The sequence below is a fragment of the Corapipo altera genome, unplaced genomic scaffold, assembly GCF_003945725.1.
Source record: "Corapipo altera isolate COAL_440 unplaced genomic scaffold, ASM394572v1 1b, whole genome shotgun sequence".
In the NCBI taxonomy this organism is placed as follows: domain Eukaryota; kingdom Metazoa; phylum Chordata; class Aves; order Passeriformes; family Pipridae; genus Corapipo; species Corapipo altera.
Window position 1 is genome coordinate 1,731,310 of NW_020884881.1, and position 22,547 is coordinate 1,753,856.

General features: G+C 35.0%; 1 protein-coding gene across 10 annotated transcripts in view; it reads right to left on the reverse strand.

The window, feature by feature from the left end:
- The window catches only part of POT1 (protection of telomeres 1), an 85,199-nt gene that overhangs the window by 61,234 nt on the left and 1,418 nt on the right, over positions 1–22,547 (reverse strand). For 4 of the 10 annotated variants that reach the window (XM_027639682.1, XM_027639680.1, XM_027639685.1 and 1 more), the window contains exons 3-9: positions 19,198–19,309; positions 16,949–17,082; positions 13,804–13,876; positions 12,294–12,385; positions 8,695–8,805; positions 6,900–6,968; positions 5,655–5,769 (exon numbers count right to left, since the gene is read on the reverse strand). In XM_027639682.1, coding sequence (XP_027495483.1) covers positions 5,655–5,769; positions 6,900–6,968; positions 8,695–8,805; positions 12,294–12,385; positions 13,804–13,876; positions 16,949–17,071 — 583 coding nt within the window. In that variant the 5' untranslated portion in view covers positions 17,072–17,082; positions 19,198–19,309. Of the gene's footprint in view, positions 1–5,654; positions 5,770–6,899; positions 6,969–8,694; positions 8,806–12,293; positions 12,386–13,803; positions 13,877–14,135; positions 14,160–16,948; positions 17,083–19,197; positions 19,310–21,817; positions 21,902–22,547 lie in introns of those variants that run through there. The other 6 variants (XM_027639686.1, XM_027639687.1, XM_027639683.1 and 3 more) reach the window with 4 other exon arrangements.

Genomic DNA, 22,547 nt, shown 5'->3' on the forward strand with positions numbered 1-22,547 from the left:
AAGGTTACACTATGTGCATGGAGAATGTTGATTTCACAAGCCTTTAGGTTCTGACTTTAAATAGTTTGAAATGCAAATGTTTTGGTGCCCTGTAATAACCATTGAAAAGCTAAAGTTTCCTCCACTACCATGACAGTTCAGGGTCATTCTTCAGGTTATAGCTTTCCTTTCATAAATGCACTGAGTGTTACATCAGTCATCAGCATGCTCAGAAAGTCAGCATCTCTCCACAGTGTACAGATACATACAAACCAACAAACATATAAAAATCCCAAACCCCACAGCTTCACATAAAAATTTATTTTTTGGTCATCCTGAGAAAATCAGAATTGCTTTCCATATTAGTAGTTACTTATGTTGTAGGACTAACAAGTTGGTTAGTACTTACTGATTAAACATTTATTTTAGTTTTACTGAGGACTTCAGCAGTTCCTAACAAATATGGTTGTATTTATTCTTAAGGGGGAAAGCACTGATCACATTACAAATCCCCTTCTGGGCAATGACATATGTATTCTTGAATAATATTTAAGTGGAAAACCCACTGTCCTGAACTTGTTAACTTCCACTGCAGAGATATAAAAAGGATTTTTGGCAAGGTCATTGGCAATTAGGGACTCTAAAGATTGCCTTCTGTTTCTTATATTTCAATACAGACAAAAAAGACAGAAATTTTTGTAGCAAATTCCCTCTTCATAATTCAATATACAAATATCTGTACTAACACCAAGCAGCTGAACCAGCTAATTTACCCTCAATTTACACTCATCAAGACAAGAAGTAATATAAATATACGCACACTCCTATGCATATGCATATTTATTTATATACAAATATATACTGCAGAAGCCCAAAACTAAACCTCTAAAGAACCAAACAGAAGATATTTAACTAGAGCTTGTTACTTCTACCATGGTGATACCCTTTAGAAATACAAAAATTCAGTAACTACCAGAAACATCTGGCTTAACATCTGTTAAGCATCTGCTTTAATGCCATCATTTGTAAATTGTAGATCTAAGTAACTTGAGATTGTCTTGAGATTTCTATTAACTATTTATTCAATTGTTTAATTATTTTCTCATTTCCTTTAATTTTTTTAATCTTTTATATTATATAATAAAAACCAGTGGTTATTTAAAAAAGAAATGCATACAAACCACTGTGAATAAAAGGGAACAGAACATTAACCTCTAGGGGTCGAGAAATGAAATCGCTATCTTTACCTCTGCAACAGTTTTTATTCCATTCTGCAAAATTTAAATAAATGCTCAACATTTTAATTTGGAAAAAACCACAATGGAATGTAATACTTTGAAGGAAAAACTACTGTAGATTTTGGGTTGCATTCTAAAGCTGGTTTGCTATTACTTATTAAAAGCTATTTTAATTGAAGTGGACCAACTGGTACAGTTCAGTAAATTCTTTCAGTTACATAGTTTTAAGCAAATTCTAGCCTAAAAATGTTGGTGAACTTGGCACAAGATCAAATAAAAAATTGAAAATAAAAAAGTAGGGTTTCAAAATACACTTAAAAATCTGACTTATGGTTCTTAAGCTGCATTTTGAGCATGTAGAATGCTGACCTGGAAGCGTTCAAGCTTTTTAGAAGTGAGTTTTCTGAAAATGCTACCCTTTACTGATTTTGATTCTAAGAAATATTTCATAAAAATAAAATAGTTACAATCCAAATGCATGTCTAGGTAGGATAAAATGAGATTTTAATTCAACATGTGACATATGAATATACTGTATGTATCTAAGAGAATAAGCTACATAGAGGTTTCCCCATGAAAACAGGACATTTACTTCTATGACTTAGTGTTAACCAGTAGCAAGGATTATTCTTGCTATACTTCTTCCTTGCATTATGGAAAACACTAACAAATATCTACATGAAACAAAGAGTTGGGGAAGCAGTAATGTCATATTGTAATGTCCTAAAACTTTCATGGTCAAGTACATAATCTCTGTAATTGGACACTACAAAGACAGAAGCTCTTTTTCTCCTATATGGACTGTTTTTACAGTAAATCTCAAGGTTAAATACTTGAGATGTCCTTAGGATTAAGGAAGAGGAGAGAGGAGAAAATCACCTTTGTTAAAAATTTAAAGTATCTTAAGACTCTTAAACTGTTGGAGAAAAAAAGTTAGAATATAGTTTCGAACACTCGCAACAGATCTAGCAGACAAAATCCCACCTGCCTGTTGTACCAAGCAGGACTGGAAGTACTTCCTCGGACAGTTTTCAGAACACAAAGTTCTCATATACAGACATTTCAAACTACATGTCTTGAGCTGAAGCACGCTTATTAAAACAACTTTCTCTGGAATAAACGATTTATGCTCATACTGAAAATTCATTTCTTCATCAGTGTTTTAATATTCATCTAATGCAAAATTGTTAATAGAAATGATGAATATTTAATTATAGATTATATAAACTAACAAAGCTAAACTAGGTACCACTAGGTACCACTCCAGTGGTACCCACTTTGTGAGAACATGGTGCAAAGCTTCAGTCTTAATATATGTAAGAAGGAGCAGTTAAATAAATAATGATTTTCCCTATTAAGTTTCTACTGCTTATGAAATCGAAGTGAGTAACTTTAACTCACTCGCAAAAATCTGTCCTAGCTGTTTCAGAGACATGCTGTCTGGAAAGTCAGTGCATTTAACTTCATTGTTGTTATATATCCGGAAAAAATGGCTGTCCTTCTGACTTCCAGCAACCAGTGCTCGTCTTCAGGATGTTCAAAGTCCTCATTTCTCTGAAGTCTTGCAGACAAATGACAAATCTCAACCATGTGATCCTTTAAGAATTGCCCTTCCATGATTTACTCAGAAAGTATAAATAGTACTTTCTATATTTGATTAATTCCCTTACTCTTTTTGATGTCAGTAATGTGAAAAAAGGAAATAAAACCTTTAAAAGATTTTGTAGGGTTTGTTTTGCCTGTTTATTTGCTTTTAAGTCTGAGTCTTAAACCTACAATATTTTTCAAGGGGAAAGAGCCTCCATTCATCACTGCTAATATCCTTGATTATTACAGATAAAGCGCTTACCAGACACCACCACAAAATTAAGATTTTGAGAAGCTTGCTACAGTGACAGACAGATGCTGTTTGGCAGCTTGTGCAAAACAGATCTATCAACCCTAAATACCAGATGACTGTTCTCTGCTCTGTACGGGTCAAGATTATACTTGTACCTTGACAATGAAGTATTTTACAGATTAATGGCACATCAAGCAGAAAGGAGTATCAGTGGTAAGATTCACACATAAATAAAATGTTTTGTTAATTTTTAAATTTGGTCCTTCTGTTTGAAAAAGCATAAAGACTGTGTTATCATTGTATTTATATTCATATTTAAATATTAACTGCAGCTAAAACATTTGCTATATTCACAGCCAACATGCACAGACTTAATTTAGTATCTTATGAATATTTGCATTTCTATTTAGATGTCAGAACAAATTTTGTGTTTTCTAAGTCTAAATGCTTTGAGAAGGTACTTTCACTTACCATTACTTCCCATTTACATCTAGGAATATCTGTTGTGTTGTAACTTTCTTAATGTAAAACAACTGGAATTTGTACTTCTCTGCTTTTACTGGGCTACAGTATTATCAAACACCAACTATTTTCTGAACTGTGACATCTATCTTTTCCATACCTTTCTCTAACAACTATCATTTGCTTTTTTTCTATATAAACCAATCAAAATAATATTTCATCTTAAAAAATGCAATTTATAACTTTAATGTTTTCAATGACTACGTAGAATACGATAATAGTTGAACAGTCTCACAAGGAGAAAACCAAACACACACTATATTTGCTATAAAAAGAGATGGACCATTACTGGCTCAGTTCCCAACTTAATGACTACATCTATTTTTAAATGTTAACGTTTAAATTTGATTATCCCATATTCTTCAGACTTGGGGTTTTTTATGTTTCAGAGTTATTTTGCGGAACATTACTGCCTTCGCAGCATTGTGTAAGAATGTGGAGCAAAAGGTTTCCTAGGAGTAAGCCATGCCAACTGCTATAAGAAACAGTAATTGGAATACATTTCCACAACTAACTGTATGGGAAGCACAACACTGCTGTCCTGCAGAGAGTAGGGCACTGGGCCCTAGTGCTGTCCATACATTGTTTCTTCTGTTGACACAGTCAACACTATGCAAAAATGCTGATGAGTTCCCCAAAGTTATTCAGTTAATCTAATATATTCTTGAAAAATCCTATACTGCTCTGCATAACTTAAAAATGGCTGCTGACTGCCTTCACTGCAGCTGACACTTGCTGAACAATGGCCCAGGGACCAGCATATGCACATCCTGGTCTTTTCTGTGAACAAGTGCTGGACCAAACTGCAGTTACAAGTACAGTAAAGCCACACTTCACCTACAAGTGGGAGTAAGAACTTCCTGTCAATAAGGTCTTTCATACCAGTATATCTGTTTAACTAGAAGAATACTATATGCCCCAAAAGGAAGTAATTAAGCATGCCCACAGCACAGAGTATACCAGTATAGTTCAGCTGAACATACTGAAGCTGTCAGACACAAATCTGCACAGACTCCCCAGATGTTCCCCCCACTCAAACACTAATTCAAAATAAGGCTGAAGATTGCTTGGTCTTCAAAAAGTGAAGCCATTAGTTGAACCTTAGCTGGGACTGGAACTTTTGTCACGTGTGCCACCATGTTTGTGCAGCTTTTAGCTGTTTTAAGCTACCTAACTGTAAGCAAACCTCCACTGCAGGTGGAGCAAGCATTGTGCTCTCTCTGCCTTGAGCACCTTCAGACTGTTGCTGGAAGGTTTTGAGCAAGATCAAACAGATCTGTTCGCAAAAGGCTTTGCAGACAAACCACCAACTCTTGGTTCTCAGTTCTAAAATTTCTGTATTTAGAAGCTAAATTCACGGCTAGTGACATTATTTAAGAGACCTGCATGTGTAATTAAAATCATAAAAATCAAAAATCACCATCATAATCTGTTTTTTTGTTTGTTTTATTAGAATTACATTTATAAGGGGGAAAAAAAACAACTTCAAAATGCACAGTAACTTTATAATAAGCAGAAAATATTTTGATTAATTCTGAATTAAGTACGAAATTCTACTGCTTATCCAAATTCAGCAGTGATGTCACCTAGCTGTGTACTTACTGAGCACCTAGTAAAAGGGCACAATCTTCTAGCAAATCTAGCACAATAAGTAATGTGTTCACCTAACAGGAAAAAAATATTCAGTTATTCCAGAACTTCACACGTAAAGAATATACTGCTATATTTGTAGCACATCACAACACTTCTTGTCAAAACCTCGAGGAAAAATTGCACACAGCTACACAAGAATCCTTTCCCACAAGGACAGGTGCAGGACTTTTGTAATTTTTTTTTTTTTTTTTTGTACAGGTCCTTTTCCCTGTTTTGCTCTGATAGTACTAGCTTAATACTTTCTTCATTTGCTATCTCCACCACTGGGCCTAAACTGACTCTGATATCTCTTAACTATCTGTCGTTCTGTTTCCTTGATATTAGCTGAGAACCATGGTCAAAAAATTATGTGGATTTGTTGTTCTGGTTGTATTTTAATGAACATAGTAAGAGATTTAAAATCTCTTGAATATAGTACATACCAGTGCCTTTGCTAACATATGGAGGCTTGAAGAATTTCACAACGCCATACAAATTCACTATAGTTCCATCTTTAAGTTGATTCAGGGGAGTATACACATATTTTGGAGCAATAGACTGGAAAAGTGTGAGAAAATGAGGAAACAGAAGAAAAATTATTCAAACATTCACACAGAATTTTGTCTTTTAACATCATTCATCCTCAGACATGTCTTAAAAAAATATTACCTTTTCTTTATATTTATTCACTTTAGATTCAGAAAACACATAAGACATTTAATTTCTTTTTGTGATTGCACCTTCCTTACAATCAATCAATCAGTTAGTTCAAGTAAGTTTCAATATATGAACCAGGTGAGTAAAAGTCATTATAACAAAGAACAATAAAAGACAATCTTTTACTGATCCATTTTAACACGTCCATTGAAAAGGCTTTTTAAAGCACATACATAAATAATTTTGTATTTCTTATCAGCAGCATCACCGCACAGAATCATTGTCTTGGGCTGGGAGAGGGTTTACCTCTCACAGCCACTGTGCATATCTTCCAATTAAAATAGCATAATTGTTGGAGAATTAAAGACATTAAGGACTAGTTTCGACTGTTAAAGGACTATTCTCCTCTGTCTTAAGGTTGTAATACATGCTGGTTAGGCTCTTTTAAAGAATATGAGTTCTGTCAAAGTGATTGATAACTATGGTTTTCAACTACTATACCGAGGGAAAAAAATGCAACTCTTAAAAAAGTTAACATTGAAAACAAGCTGTATCATCATTAGTACTGAATCTTTAACGTCATGATAAGGACCAAAAAAATTTCATAAACCAATTTCTATGCCTTTAATATACTATTTCCTGTAGAATTTTAATTTAGACACACAAAGGCTTGTTCCAAAAAGTAATCAAAACAAATTTTAAGATCAGTACCTGAAGTCTGATTTTAAATCAAAGGAAGATCCTTATTTCCTTTTTTAAAAGCACAAGCATACAGTCTTATTTAGAACAATAGTTACCAACATGCAGTCTGTTTTGAGATTGAGATGGGAACTCAAGTACAGAAAATGTACTACCTTTTCATATTTTATTTTGTGTTCCAGGTATATTATTTGCAAAATTAAAAGCAAAAGAAGTGACTGCAGGGATAAGAGCATGGAAGTAAATTAAACAGGAACAAAAATGAATTCCACACATTCTTATTTACATAGTTAGTCTCATTTGATTTAAAAACATCCCAAATATAAACTCACCACAAATGCAGTTTCTGAAGCAGTAGCTGTTCTTGGTTTAGTGTAAATCTGATTACAAAATTGAAGGCACTGCAAATATAACAACATTTGATAACTCTAAAGCAAATATAACACTATAAGCAAATGCAAAACAGCCCTATAGACAACTTTGACATATGAATCACCTCTGAATCTAGTAAAATTTTATCCACAGAAGAAAAAAATATTTACTGCTGTTACAGCAGTAGACAAAAGGTACTTCAAAATAATACATACATTGTATGAGTTGAATATAAGTTAGGTCACATTAGCAGAATAGCATTTGCAAGTTGTAGGCCACAAATTTAAAACTGTACTTGCTTAACACAGAATGTAAATGGGTTTAAGTTTTGTACATGTCAGTGCTTAGAGCAGATCTCTCCTTTCGGGGAAAATAAAATAATAAAAAAAAAAAGGCAAAGCAAATTCATCAGAATGGGATAAATTCTATTTAAAGATAGTTTCTAAGCTTTTCAAGCCATACTTATAAGCCAGATTTATGGTCAGTGTAAGGTCTTTTAAAGAACTAATCCTGGCGACTTGACAAACTCACTCACTGAGAAACACAGGGCTCAGCTGCCATCCCGACGCTACACCACAACCTGTCTGCTGGACACAGGGTCCCATGTCTCAGCTGTGCACTGCCCCAGCAGTGCAAACTCCTACTAGGGAGGTTTTGCTCTCCATCCTCAGCTGCATTCCTGAAACTAATTTTACTTTCATTTTTTTTGTTTTAAACAGGTGAGGGAAAATTCACAACTGAGAAAGTGAAGCACACAAAAAGTCTGATCGTTGGTATTAATGTTAAGCATCCAACAAGTGTGTCAGTAAATTAAGTGCCACAAGCTCCATTCTGTGGTCAATGATGAGACAGACATCTCCTCAGCACAACCCAGGCATTCAGAGAGTGGCTCATAGTCCCTGGGATTAGACTGTATGTCCTGGGGTCTTGCTCAATCGAATGCCTCCTGTATTTCCTAAAATTTAGGTACTTTTAGTCTAGATATACCTGTTCAGATTCAGGTCACAGTTTTGCTATCTTTTTACCTATGTTTCATCACTATCAACAAATAATTTCATGAAACAGTCTGCACTACCATTTTAAATCATTTAGTTTCTAACTGAGCTGTGTGCCAAGCTTTAATTTCCTACAGAGGTAAATTCTGAAATAAAAATGCCTTTCTGAAATACAAAAAAAAAAAATTTCTTAAAATTTAATTAGACAACAACTATACAGATAAAAATGAACATCAATAATGTGAGAATAGTACAAAAGAATGAATCTTTTACTCAGATTTAGAATTTAAAATTTAGGAATTTAGAATTTAGGAATTCATGTATTTCAAAGGCAACAATTAATGATGTGAGGCAAAGCAGTACAAACCCATAGTCCTGAGAAAACTAAAAATTACAGACCTGAAACCACTCTTGCACCCTCTACCTTGTCTGCATTACTGAAATGTGTTATGCCCAACAGTGATTTAAGCAGCTCTAGGGAATCTATCTAAAGCCAACTAAAGCCAAATTTCTGCACTCAACAAGTAGTTGAGTGGGAAATAATTTGGTTAGTGTTGTTATAAAACTGTATGCACACACGCATGCACACACACACACACACACAAATGTTTCTTGACTGTTTCCTGATGAACAAGGTAAAATGATCTGTAGCACTTTAGTTTCTAATAGATTTTATGTTTTTTCTACTATAGAGCAAAATGTTCACGTTAGTATTTTGGGGAGGGGGAGGTAAAAGAAAAAAAACTGGGTACCAACGTACGTAAATGGTTGATCCGTCTTCTTCAGACACCTCCAGGTGACAACCATGTCTGCCATCCTCTCTCGCTGTAGGCGATTTTATCACCTTAAATCCTGCAACTATGAAGGTGTCCTATGGGGACAGGATAATATACAGAAAATTACACAGACTGTATCATGTGCTCTATTTTAAATGTATGTGATGTGAAATTTCACCCTAAACTCTCAAGACACTGAAGAAACAAAAATACCAAACAAATTGTAAAAACTAATTTGGTTCTTCTACCCATGGAATTTATATTTCCAACCAATGTCAGCAAGCTTTTTTCTTTTCAAATTCTGCTAAAATTTTTGCACTCTTGATGCTACTGTGACTGAGTGCTATTTCTGACAAGGTCTAGAGGGGAAGATTCAAACTGAATAAAGCAAAAGAATCATTTCTCTTTGAATACACTGAAGACTGACTCCTTTCTGTTTAAGCTTAACTAAGGTAGAAAAGAAATCACACATTGAATCAGCAGTGACAAAACCCTCTTTTCTTGGAGCTTCTTTCTCACTGAGTTACAGCTGCCCTTTGAAAAAACTCTCCTTGTAAATATTTTCTGTTTTGTTTGGACCAACATCTTCCAATTTCTTCTTTAAGGGTCAAATACATGGGTCAATCAATAGGTAGGTTTCTGGTAGCAAAAGAGACATTATAAACTTATCTGGCATAACTTCTGAGATTCTGGTACATCAAGCAATTATAACTGCACTTTCACTTCAGTATAAAGTTCCTCAGACACCACAAAGTGAACAAGAAAAGGAGGATTTAAAAGGCACATGATTCAAGTCCCAGCAGCAACTCACGATTTTAGCAGCAGCCTCACCAAATAAAAAAGAAAAAGTAGGAGAAGATAGAAAATACATAAAATACATTTAGGAAATCAGATGTGATTAAAGAAAGGTATCTGATACAATGCAAAATTCCTTTATAGTCAGCTTCCTTGCTATAAGAACTGTACAGCAGGTCTGTACCAGTGTGATCCACTCTGATAAACATATTAGACTTGGATTCTATTTCTATTCAAGCTTCTACCAAAAGCACTTCCATAAACTTTTACTGAATTACTTTTGTTCATGTGTTTATTTGATTACAACAAATAAAAGTGCTTTTTGATTAAAGTTGACAGTTTTAGCCAAATACTGTCCTATGACGGTTCTTTTTTTGCTATTTCAGCAATCTGACAATGCTACTCTAAATGATTTAAGATCCAAAACCTTAATGCTTCATGCAAGAAAAAGAAAGGCTGCTAGATCAAGTGACAGTGATGTATTTAGTTATTAAAACATAGGGGAAAAAATGTCTGCAGAAAATGTAAGCTTAATCAGACAGTTTAATACACAATGACACTACGTAGGGTATGGTGATTTTTAGGTAGCATCATAAATGGGAATACAATGTATATTTTGTCTAAAAAGTACTAGGAAGTCACCTAGAAGTAAGCTACACTCAGAGCTAAGTTAAAATGTGTCAAAACAATTCCATAACTCAGTATGCCTTGAATCTCTGAAGACACCACCCGACTAACATATATGAAAGTTTTTTCATTCTTTCCAGATACAAAACCACACAAACGCAAGCTTCAGGAAACTCTTTTGTATGTGTCTTTCCTTTCACTGTTGCTGATGCTACTCAGTATGTTCCTTCAACAGTAAAATCAGCCTTCAGCTAAAAAGCTATGCCTTGCTATTATTCCCACTTCAGCATTTTATTAGATTGTAGGCTGCACATGATTCTGGGACTTGGTTGCTGAGTCAGGAGTGAAGTTCTGTACAGTTGACTTGACTTGTCCTGTTCTCCTGTGGCAGAAGGAACTTCAGAATTACATAGACTCAGCCTGTATACAGGCTGATAACAAATGGAAACTTTTTTGTGAATTAATCACTACTGATTACAGCACAAACCTCAAAATCTAGTTATACTAGGAGAAAGAACAGGTATGTTCTCAGATTTGTTACAAATTCACAGTCAGTTTTAACAGATTGTGACTTACAGTTTCTAAACGTGTAAAAAATTTTTGTAATATTGCATAGTGCTTTGAAATTTAATGCTGTATTTTAGTTTACAATATCAATTAGTTTGCATTTCATCTTTAGCTAAGAAGTTCTCACAACTGGCTTGGGAATCAAAGGTATTTACATAAATTGGTGGATTTTCAACAGAAGAGTATTACAATACATATATAGGTAAACTATCAGATTCAACCAAAATCTTTAAACAGCAAAAAGAAATCCTACTTCCCTCATTCAAAAAGCATGAAATACAGGAAGGACAATATTTTCCCTGATGGTTATTCTGTTACAGAATGAGAAGACTCTCAGGAGACAGCATGGTTATTCACATTCTTGGAAATAGCCTGCTCCTCCTGCTAGGCTACTTAGCTAAAGTTGTTACAGTATGCCAAGAACAATATGGAAATTACAAACCACTAAAATTTGAAATTGCAAGCAAATAACAGAAAGTACTGGACTTCTCTAAAGTAACTCTTTAACAGTTAAAAACTGGTAGTGTTTTAAAATTAAATCTAGTCCATAATTGCTGAACTGCAACTCTGCTAGTTTCAGAAATCATTGTTTCCTCATGTTCAGGTTCTTCCAAATTTAAAAGATCATTTGAGACATGCGGAAAGCACCATGAAGGTTCAGTTCACTGTGGAAGAACAAACTCTGTTTTTAGTGCACTCTGGCTATCTAAGGGGTGTTGCCTGTGGGTTGTGGTTTCCTACTCAGCTCTTTAGCACTGATCTTTTTATCTTCTAACTGCTGGTTAGTGCCTTGTTCAAGATTTGTATTTTTAATCGGGACAAAACTGATTTGTTCTTTGAATGTAAAAAGATTCTGCAGCTTGTATGTTTAGCAAATTAGTTCAGGAACCTCCCTTCCTGGCTTCACTGCCAAAATTCCGTAGAACTGAGAAATCTGTATAGACTGCAATTTGTCCAGAGAAGTTGTGGATGTCCCATCATTGGAAGTGTTCAAAATTAGGTTGGATGGGGCTTTGAAGCAATCCAGTGTAGTGAAAGATGTCCCTGCCTATGGCAGGGGGGGTTGCAACTGGATGATCTTTAAAGGTGCCTTCCAGCCCAAACTACTCTATGATTTAGTGTGAAGTCCTTTATCCTGGAGCTAATCAAACCAAGCTTTTATTCCCAACAAAGCACAACACCAGCACCCAGCCAATGAAGAAAACTGTATGCATAGTTTTGAATTTATTTCTTTTTTCTAAAAAAAAAAAAGGCTTCAGTGTAATTGTCTTTTAAATCACTTAAATTCTAAAATCTATCTTATCAAATGGTAAAACTTTCAAAATACAAATATAAATGGATGACTTCCCTATTATCTGTATTCATGATCCTTTACGTGTTAGGTAAACGGCACGGACAAAAAGACTTGCTTATTTCAATATTAGAAAAAATTTTCATAAGCAAATTTTTTTTCCTAGTTCATATTTATAGATTTCAAGGGACTGAACAGACTATTTCTAATTTTAGTGACAGACAGACAATGACAAGATGTCAACATAAAGTTGTGAAAAACAATTCCTAAAACAATAATATGGGTTTTTTTGGTTATTGTTACCCCATGGTGTATAACTTTCGCACAATCCTCTGCCATTTTTCCATATATTAAAATATTGATGCTGTTGATCCGGGAACACAAGTCATCCAAACCTAGAGTGAAAAAAACAGAAATGATTTTAATCACCATACCTTCTCCAAAACAAAACAGCAATGGGAAACAAGTTAATCTACAGAGTCTAACACTTTTTCATTTCAATTAATCTACAAAAGAAAATCTTTTCAAATAGTTATAAAACTGCTTTTATGTGATAACTATAGGTATATTGCTCAGAATAGTTTTCATAAGAGGACCATTTAAAATGTGCACATGTTGTACACTAGTGCACATTACATACAAATGACAAAGATTTCCACTTGGACGATTGAATGTATATTGTTAGAGAGAAAATACTACTCAGTCACATTTGATTTTTCACATTAAAACAGACCCTATTGCAGAACTTACAAACTGAAGATATTCCAGGACTCTGACATATCAATTAATAGCCTTCCAGAAGGACTGAAGCAGAAATTACGTTGTTACTTTAAAGAGTTTTCTACCTTTCACTGTTTCAGAAACAACCTTAACGATTTAGATGTGCAAACTTATATTTCCAGGTTGTGGAGTATGTGCAGAAACTCCTCCCCCCCTCCTGAACAGTCACGTGAAATTAGCAACATTCAGGGAGGTTTAGCAACCCTCAGAGAACCGTGAAGCCAGCAGGGACTCGGGTCCCATCAGCTTCATTCACCTCTGCTAACACAGGTCACAAGCAGTATCACCAGGCAGGATCTGCACACCCAGGCAGACCTGAGCCTGATGCTCAGTCACAGGAATCAGGAGACTCAGAGGGAGCAACTGATGATTTTCTAACCACTGTAAGGAATAAGTTGAGTATGAAAAGGCAGGAAATGTGAAGTTCCTTGAATCCAACAGACACCTGAGAAATGACACTCTCCACCTTCCTGGTTGGAGTGGGTATGAGCTTTAGACTTAAAAGGAACATATTATTTTTACTATATTTATTACATGATGAACAACTTAGATCTTTCAAGGTGCTAGTATATCTACTGATATTCAAATACTTGACTAATCAGGTGAAATTCAATTTTTTTACCTGTTTATATTAAAACAGAATGAAACACAACTATTTTGCTGCTAATCAACACACTGACCTATATTAAACATTCACTTACACAGTATATGTTATGTATATTGTGTGCTAACTATTACATGTGCAATTTTCTCAGTCCTTTATGATAAGCAGTTTGAAAATACACAACTAAAGCTGCATACATAGCTAATACATTTCCAGGACAGTGTTTTAAAAGATTATGCAACAAGAAGTCTACTAAAATATAAAGACTGCATTGTTTCCATTAATTTACTTGGCTAAGTTTAAGATAAGTTTTTTTGTAGGAAAAAAACACTTTCAGAAAACATTTTAAATATAACATTTTACTGAACACAAGAGCAGGTGCTATTGATGTAAAACCATAAATTTAAAATGTATACTTAAATTTAGTACCTTGAAGAACAATCTTGAAAAAGTCTGTCCCATCTCCGAGTTTTGTTAATGGGTAGGAAAGAACAACTATTCCCTAAAAAGCAAAAATAAAATAAAATATTGTGAACTAAGACTAAACCAAATCAAGATAAAATATGCAGCAGTGAGTTTTTACTGTAGAGGTATTTCAGAGTAAATTTTTTTATACAACATTCTAATTGAGGAGGAAATCAAATCAGATTCTACAACATTTTACTATCAGTTTTATAAAGAAATACTAAGACTCCACAAAACCTCAACATTATTTTGCAGATGCTGATTTTTAAAATAATTTGACACTTAAGGTTCCTTACAAAACTCATCAGTTTTCTTTCTGAAAAGCAGGAGCTAACCTGCTAAAAACAGAAAGGTTTGTCACTTGGTTTCAGAATTACAACTTTGTTTAAAATTTCAACTAATATTGAATTGTTCTTGCTGAGATTCTCTTGAACTGTACTCGGGTAAATAAAAGACTAGAAATTTTTTTTCATCTAATAATGTCTTTGCAATGAAACAGTCACCTCAGGAACGCCTGACGTTTATATATTGGTTTTTTCTTACCAGGAAATTTCAATCCATACCAGCATGCTATTTACAAACAGAATACACTGATGAGATAGCGAGTGCTTTCTGACTATTTCTGCTTTTTATTTTTCCTTTTACATCCCAGTATATTCCAAAGAGTTTTCAAATTCTGGACCACATTCTTTGCTATAATAGTCTGGCCCTAACAGTTTCCTTTGTATCCAAACACCTACGCTTTAGTTACCTTCCTCAGCAGACATACTACTTACCCACTGCTTTCTCCACATGCCCAAAACACTTGGGCTCCAAAATTCAACAAAAACTACCTTTGCAAAACTTGCTCAAATTGACTCTTCCCCCACAAATCCTGCACTGCTTATTGAGTTCAAAAGCAAACTTCTTTCAAAACCCTCCACATTCCATATGCTACTAGACTCACTCTCAAACCGACTATGTGCAATTCCTCTAGTGACTGTCTCCTTCCTTGTCAAGCCTCGCCCCTCAGTCTGCTTCCATAGCTGATTTGGCAGCTGATTTTCAGCTTTGTCACAGCAAAATCCAGAGGATGATGAACTAATGAGAGAAGGTATCACGTTTAGTTAACAGACAGGATGTCTGAGGATGTATGAACATTGCTTGTGCAGTTGTTCCACAAATTTAAAATCTGCATTTCTCAGAGGGATGTTAGGAAGAAAAAAAGTTTCAGAAGAATGACAGGACTGAGGGACACAAGTCAGACAGAAGCATCTCAAATGTTTTTTGTTGCTTTTTTTTGCAGAACACCCTTCATAAAATCCTCATCTGCCCTTCCTCCTTTGTCAAAGCAGGATCTGATCCCTATTTTGGCAGTCTAGAGTGAGTGTGCTGTGCCACCACTAAGATAACCTAACATCAGTGTATTCTAAGGCTTTCTTCAAGCTCAGACTGCAGAAGTGGATTTTCCTACATATTTAATGCTGCATTAGCACCAGTTTTATCAGCTCTCCAGCTGCACTGTTTTTATGCCAAGCTGTTTTAGTCACCTACTAATCCATGTCAGCAGCAGTAGTTCTCTTAACATAAGGCAAAAGTCTGAGAAAGACATTCTACACACTTTTCCTTTCAGCAATCAGCTATAGCACTGCATATACGCTTTAAATCATAGTCTGCTAATAATTGTTCTGCTTTCCTAATGGAAACATTTATTTTGGCAGAAACATTTTCTAATTTATAATCCCTTTTTGTCTCCTTCACCATTTCCTTCTGAATAAGAATCCATGTTCTTCCATGTCAGGGCTGCTTGCAGATATAGCTCTTCAAAGCAGGAAACCCTATATATCCTCCATGTGAACAGGGACAGGAAACTACACCCTGAGGAATAAAACCCCTGTTTGCTAGCAGCACTGGTTATCGATGTTTTCTTTCGTTCCTTTACAAAACCTAAGGGAGGTTGGATCATTCTGAACCAAATCACCTCCTATCACACTCAACTGCTGCCTGCTTCCAAAAGGGGTAGTTTTGTTCCTTTGCTATATCTAAGTGCAGTACTCCTGGCATCTCTTCAACACCACAGTGATCCAGTGCAGAGTGAGAGCAGTAAACTATCCTCTCTCACTCCATTGATACGGATAGTCTTCTTCAGTTTATGTCTCATGAATGGACTCAAACACAAGGCCAGATAAGCATTAGAGCTGGAACTGAGAATATAGAGCTGGGGAAATAAAAATGGTTTTTTGGATACAGAAAAACATTAAACCATTTCAGCTTATATTTTTAAAATGTTTGTGCCATTTTTTAAGGATTCAAGACACCCAAGGTTTTCTACAGTTATCTTGCTTTAATTTCTTTTCCCTTGTTTTTTGGTAACAGACTGAAAGCAAGCCTCAATTAATGCTATTTCCTGACACTTAAGCATCAGGGATGACTAAAAAGAGCCATAGGAAAAAAAAAGTTAAACAGGATAAAAAAGAACACCCTAAAGAATTGACACTGCATTTTACAGAGAATATGTGTCTTAGGTAAGAAAAAATATTTCTGCTTTTCACTAGTATAGCAGCATTGTACTTCCAATCTGAAATATATCTGGGGTTATTGCAAAATGTAAGTGAACACCTGGTAGTGATAAAAAACCCAATTTCATCTTGATGGTGGTAGCTGCTACAAATTCTTCTTCTCATAAAACTGCATTGCTCCATACAAAGGGAGAACTGCTTTAAAAATTACTCAAATATCTGATATTTAACAGGTGAGAGGTGCTTATTAATATTTTTTTTTAAAAAAGTACCACTTGACCTTCCACAACCCATCCATTTTCAGCACAGCATTCTGCATATTATTGTGGTTTTAAATGGGTCCACAGTTTATAAACTATGAAAACCTCTTATAAAATTTCAGTTTGATAATGTAACAGAAAGGGGCAGGACTGTGAAACAATGAAGGCATTAGCAACAGGCAATGAAGTTCAACAAGGTCATAATTCTCCCTTGCTTTAAGATATGCAACAGATGCACACAAAGACACAGAGCTGTAGAATCTTTCCAGCTGAGTTGCAATATGGAGGTGCCTTGTAAATATAACAGGAGCTATTTCAAAGTAGGACAAAATTTTTTTACTAGTCAGTTACCTGAATATATTTGTTGGTATGATCACAGCCTTCTTGCAAGTGTTTCAAATCCTCCTTTTGCAAATGCCTTGGTAGTGGAGTCTCAGATTGTTCTTTCATGATCTTCAGCAACTGAACAGGCATAGCTGCTTTATCTTAATAAAAAATTATAAAGAGTCCTGAAGATACTCATCTTGTCCAAATCAAAAATTACTAGAGGTTGCAGTTTACTCAGAAGGGGAATATTTATCTATTTCACAACAGGAAAGTTTAATTATGTAAGACTAAGAATTTTCAGAGGGATTGGTCTTGTCTCTTAGTATTGTAAATGGCAAGAAGAAAGAAAGTAACACTTCCTTGGCAATAGACAGTCATCCAAATTACTTGATTTTTCACGCATTCCAAAAAACCATAAGTGGCAAGAAAATATTGCTTTACATATAAATGAAAAGGGCAATGTAAACAATGTTAATATTTTATGTACAGAAATGCAGCTAGAAACCAAGAAGAGACTTCTCCTTCCTCAGCATAAGGTCATGGATAAAAAGTCTCTATATTCAATTGCTTCCCTGTAAGAAAATTTGACTGCATGAAAATAAAATGTCTATCAACTTATAATGAAAAAAAATAAAAACTCATGTACAGATTTAAAAATTTTCATCAATTTTCCAGTAATGAAAAAATAATAAAGAATATAAGACAGGCATCTACAGTTGCTAAACATGGAACACACTGGGAAAAAGCTAGAAAATGTGCAACTGTGTTGACTACTGCTTATTCACTGTGCTGAAAGTCAATGAAGTAAATTTTTGGTGATAGTGTTATAACGCTGAGAATGAGGGATAGGAAGAATAGTCTATTACAGTGAAGTTACACATATGAGAAATAGAAAGAAGTGATCTACCAATAAGTAGCTATTGCTATATTTTCTAATTACATGGTCATCTCATTCTTCTTGGGTTATCTTTGCTTTTTTGCTGTACAATTTTTATTTCAAGTGGGTATCTACATAAAAGCCACAGCATTATCAATCTTCTGTTTTAAGTACATTTTAATAAACTAAGAAAAAATGCTATCTGTTTTCTAAAACTCAGCTGGCAGTATCATAGCCACAGTCCTAATTTCTGACAGAGTTTTAGCAATGACAGTTTTATATGACAGTGAAGAACAGGAAAAAAAAGTATTTCCTGTACTTTCAAATGGACATAAAACCTGGGTATTCTACTCAATAAAAGCTAAACCTACATTTCAAATTCAGTTCAAAAGTGCTTTTTCAGTGCTAGGCAGACTGAATTCTTACAAAATATTCATTTATAATGAAATAGAATTGGGAAACCATTGCAAAATGGAAAGATCATAAGTTAGAAATACGAGTCCATTCATATAGCTGCTGATGGCAACATTAGAGATATTCTTAAAAAAAAATACCTTATTCTTCAGAAAAAAAACAAAAATCCACTTCACATTCCCGTATCTAAAGATATGAGACTTCACTATTTACTCATGACTATTTCTCTAGTCGTGAATGATCTTCCCTTCTTCTCCATTTTCCAAGAAACTCCCCTTCTAACAGATATTAACAAGAAGTCACAGTCACTAAATGAGCATTCCATGAAATAAAATACTTTGGCTCAAGGATCTCTCAGTCAAAATGACTATACATAGGATGACTGGCTTTTGTTTTTTCCTAGCTTCCAATTTACATGAGGAGGAAGGAGTGGCAGAGATGAATGGACCACAACCCCCATTCTCTGTCCCCTGTGTTTCTCAGGGGAAGGAGGTAGAGTAGTTGGGAGTGGAGCTAAGCCCAGAAGATGGGAGAGGTGGGGCAAAGGTGGTTTTAGATTTTTTCTTATTTCTCATTATCCTATCCTGATTTGATCAACAATAAGTTAAACTAGTTTGTTTGAGTCTCTTTTGCCCATAGTTGTAATAGGTGAGTGATCTCCCTATCTCATCCCACAAAATTTAGTTGTATTTTCTCTCCCCCATCCTCCTGAGGCTTTGGCGGGCACCAGGCTTACTGCCAGTGTCAACCTAGGACAGCACAAAACTGGCAGCTACACCAGACAGGTTTCAATTTGTACTTGAGCCGAAGGAGTGGTCACAGCCTGCTACAGAGGGGCAGATGCTGTTCTGTCTCTGTTGATTGCTTTAACTAGTGAGGTAGCAGGAGTCACAATTTCTGTGAAATGTCACTGAGGCTAAAAATGATGCCTTTATCTGTATGTTTTCAAACATGAACCAGGAGAGCATTGTCATTAGCTTACTAGGATCTAAACCTCTAGTGAAAAGAGCAACTAGAAGATTTACACAGCTTTTCAGTTCAAAGTATTTACTTCACACTTTATTCCAGCAGGCTGAGAAGCTGATCTATTCCACCTAGAAAGAATCAACTTCAAAGTTAATCAGCAATATTGATCTTCATCCAGCAACACTATAATGAGCTAGGGAGATATACAACATAACAGATTAACACTTTTTTTTTTCCTATTTCTCTCTGTTACAGTACTTGAGCAATTAAATAGACTTTTCTGTTTGGTTTTTTTTTCTTCCCCGTAAAGATATCTAACAACACAGAGCATTTTGTTATAATTCAAACATTACTGTTAAAATAAAGCAAAGAAAGCAACTGAGGTTCAGTAACTCATCTCTCTGATGACTACCCTCAATTCTGTAGCTCCTATCCCTTCATTTAAAAACAGCCTTTGCCACTTATTTCAATGGGACAAATACTCCACATGTGCCTTCAAAATTACAAAGGAGAATTTCTAAAAAGAAGTCATATGAAGGATGATGTAGTGGGACCTGCCCATATTATTTACTTACTGTACATTCCTACAATTTATTTATGTAACTAATATTCAGGTACAAAACAAATGGGTTTTTTTCCCCAGATATTAAACTTCTGTAGATATAAAACTAAGGCCATGTGTTTTAAGTGCTAACTGTTGAGGTTCCCAGATTCTTGTTCTCTGGAATTAAAAAACTAAGACATGAGTAATGCAGCTCTAAGAGTCATAGAAGTAAATTTTCAAAAATCAGCTGATAGGCACTGGCTTCCCAAATCCACATGAAGATACTGTTAATGCTGTTCTTGGTGTTCACAACTCTCCTGAAGAGTAAAAAAGTGAAAATAAGTCTGTCAAGTATCTTTTTTGTTCTCAAAAGACTGACTTTAACACTGACAAGAATCATTCCAACCTGAGTCTGCTGCACAAAAGCCTGTAAGTGGTGTAAACGGAGCTATTCATAAGGATGGGTAGTTAAACAAACAATACCAATAGAGACTGCAAGAACAGTAGACAGCATCATGGTCACTCCTAAAAGAGGAAGGACACACAGTACATGCACACGGTGAAGGAGGAAGTCTGTGAATTACAAATATCTTTTGCCTTCCAGTAATTAAAGTGACAAAAATATAGAGAGGGAGCAACCAAATAGCTTAATGATTTTAACAAACAAAGAATTGTATGAAAGGATGTACACTGTATGAGAAACCAGAAAGGATATACAGACTGTATACTGTATATAGGATGTAACCCACCAGTCAACACCCCAAATGACGACATGATATATCTCACTTAAGTGAAATATAACACTGAGGATGGCTATGGGTTTAACTCTTATGCGCTGCTCTGCCTGTCCCTGACATTCTACCCACAAATTTTCTAGACCTTATATTTCAGACAGTGGAACAATCTACCTTAATACAATAACTGTCTGTATTGCCTACAGAATAGCAGCATGTATCTCAAAAGCATAAAACTCAAACCACAGTACATCAGAAAACAATTGCTAAATAGAAATGGCTTTGAACAAGGATTAACCTTCGACAGAAAGCAGCAGTCATTTTATTTTTTTTTTTTTTTCTGGAATGAGGACATTATTCCACCAAAATATTGCAGTCAAAGAATCCCTCTTTCTCTAGGTTCAGGAGCAAGAGAAAAATTCTTATATTTCTGACTCCATCCTTCTCATTTGCAGCTTGAGAGTACAGACACCCACAGACTTGAATTAGGCATTTAGGTACTGTTTGGGTATCGTGCACAGAAACTTGAAAAGCTTTCAGGTTCACAGTCTTTTCATCAGTTCCCACAGAAAGAAAAAAAAAAAACCAAACCAGTATTTCCTTCTAGGTCCAGCACAGCCCAGATACATGCTCTGAGAGCCTGGTGACTTCAGTGCTTAAAACTCAAGCATAAACGCAAAGATATATGCACTTATAGAATCAGACAGTGGCTTTTAAAGACTGCAATTTTTGAGCCTTGCACTGCAAAACAGAATGGTACGAAGAACTTGACCATTTAAGTCTTTATGTGTAAGCCTTCTTTTTCCTCTAGGCTTTTTTAACTTCCACTTTAATTAAAAAAAATCTTAAATTATGTTTGGAAAAACATCAGAGTCTAAACTCTCAAAATTTGTTATACCACCCTTCAGTGCACACTAAAAATCATTAATAAACCAAAAGCTACAGTTGCAAGTGAAGTTAACACCACACAGCCACAAACACTACAGAACTGCTGACATCAACACCAGTGCAACATGACTGAAAGACAGGAACAAAAGAAAACTAAGCTACATGGAAAAAGCTAATACGTTCTTATCATCAAGACGATTCATCACTGTTTCGTCCCTTCCTCCATGATTCTCTATGCAACATGAAATAGCCAAATTTTGTATGGCAATTAACATAGTAAAGCAGTACAAAGTTTCTCAAACAATTCAGTACAAAAACTTGTAGGTAGTAAGCTCAGTATACAAAGACATTGTCATAAAAGGACAATGTTAAACTAAAGGTACCAACATGCCTTATAATTGTCTAAAGCAAACAGAACATTCTAGCAGTGAAAAACACTTTATTAGCCATGACAGATGGATCAAGCTGACCTCCTGTCAGAACCACGAATTGTTCCAAGAACCTGCAGAATTTTTTTGAGCAAGGAGAATCACTACGATTCAGTGAAGATTAACTGAACCAACAGATTATAACAAATTGGAAGAAAAGTCATTTCACTAGTAATGGAATGATGTCCCATCACAGATTTCATATATTTGAAGACATATGTCTTCCAAGTCCAGTTCTTTAAAACACTGTAATTCTGCTGTTTTCTTCAGTAAAATTCATCAAGACACATTTAAAAGAAAAAAAACAAAAAAACCCAAAAAATGAGTCCCTATTAGCATCCTAAATTATAAACAAGATGCAAGATAAGCTTTACCACTTTTAGTTCATACTGCAAAAAATCAAATATAAATATTATAGACAACACAATTCCACTGTAAAAAACTGCAAGCACTTAATGCTGCAAAAAACAAAACTGAAAAATAAGCACATTAATATTCTCTACCTTGACTCCAGAATTAATCTATTTGAGGAGGAAGTCAAAGTTAGTTCTGTTCTTCTCTTATGGTGTATCATCATAATACATCAATCTAATCCACAGAATAGCAAGTAATTAACGCCTCTCTGCCTGGATTACTCAGATCCACCTAGCATTTAAGCCTTTGTTCGAGACAAAAGTATACACCATTGAGTCCTGACTCTAGTTCTCACTACAAAAAACAGACTATTCCTCTGTAGTCTCCTCTAGAGCACTACTTTTATTCAAGAACTAAT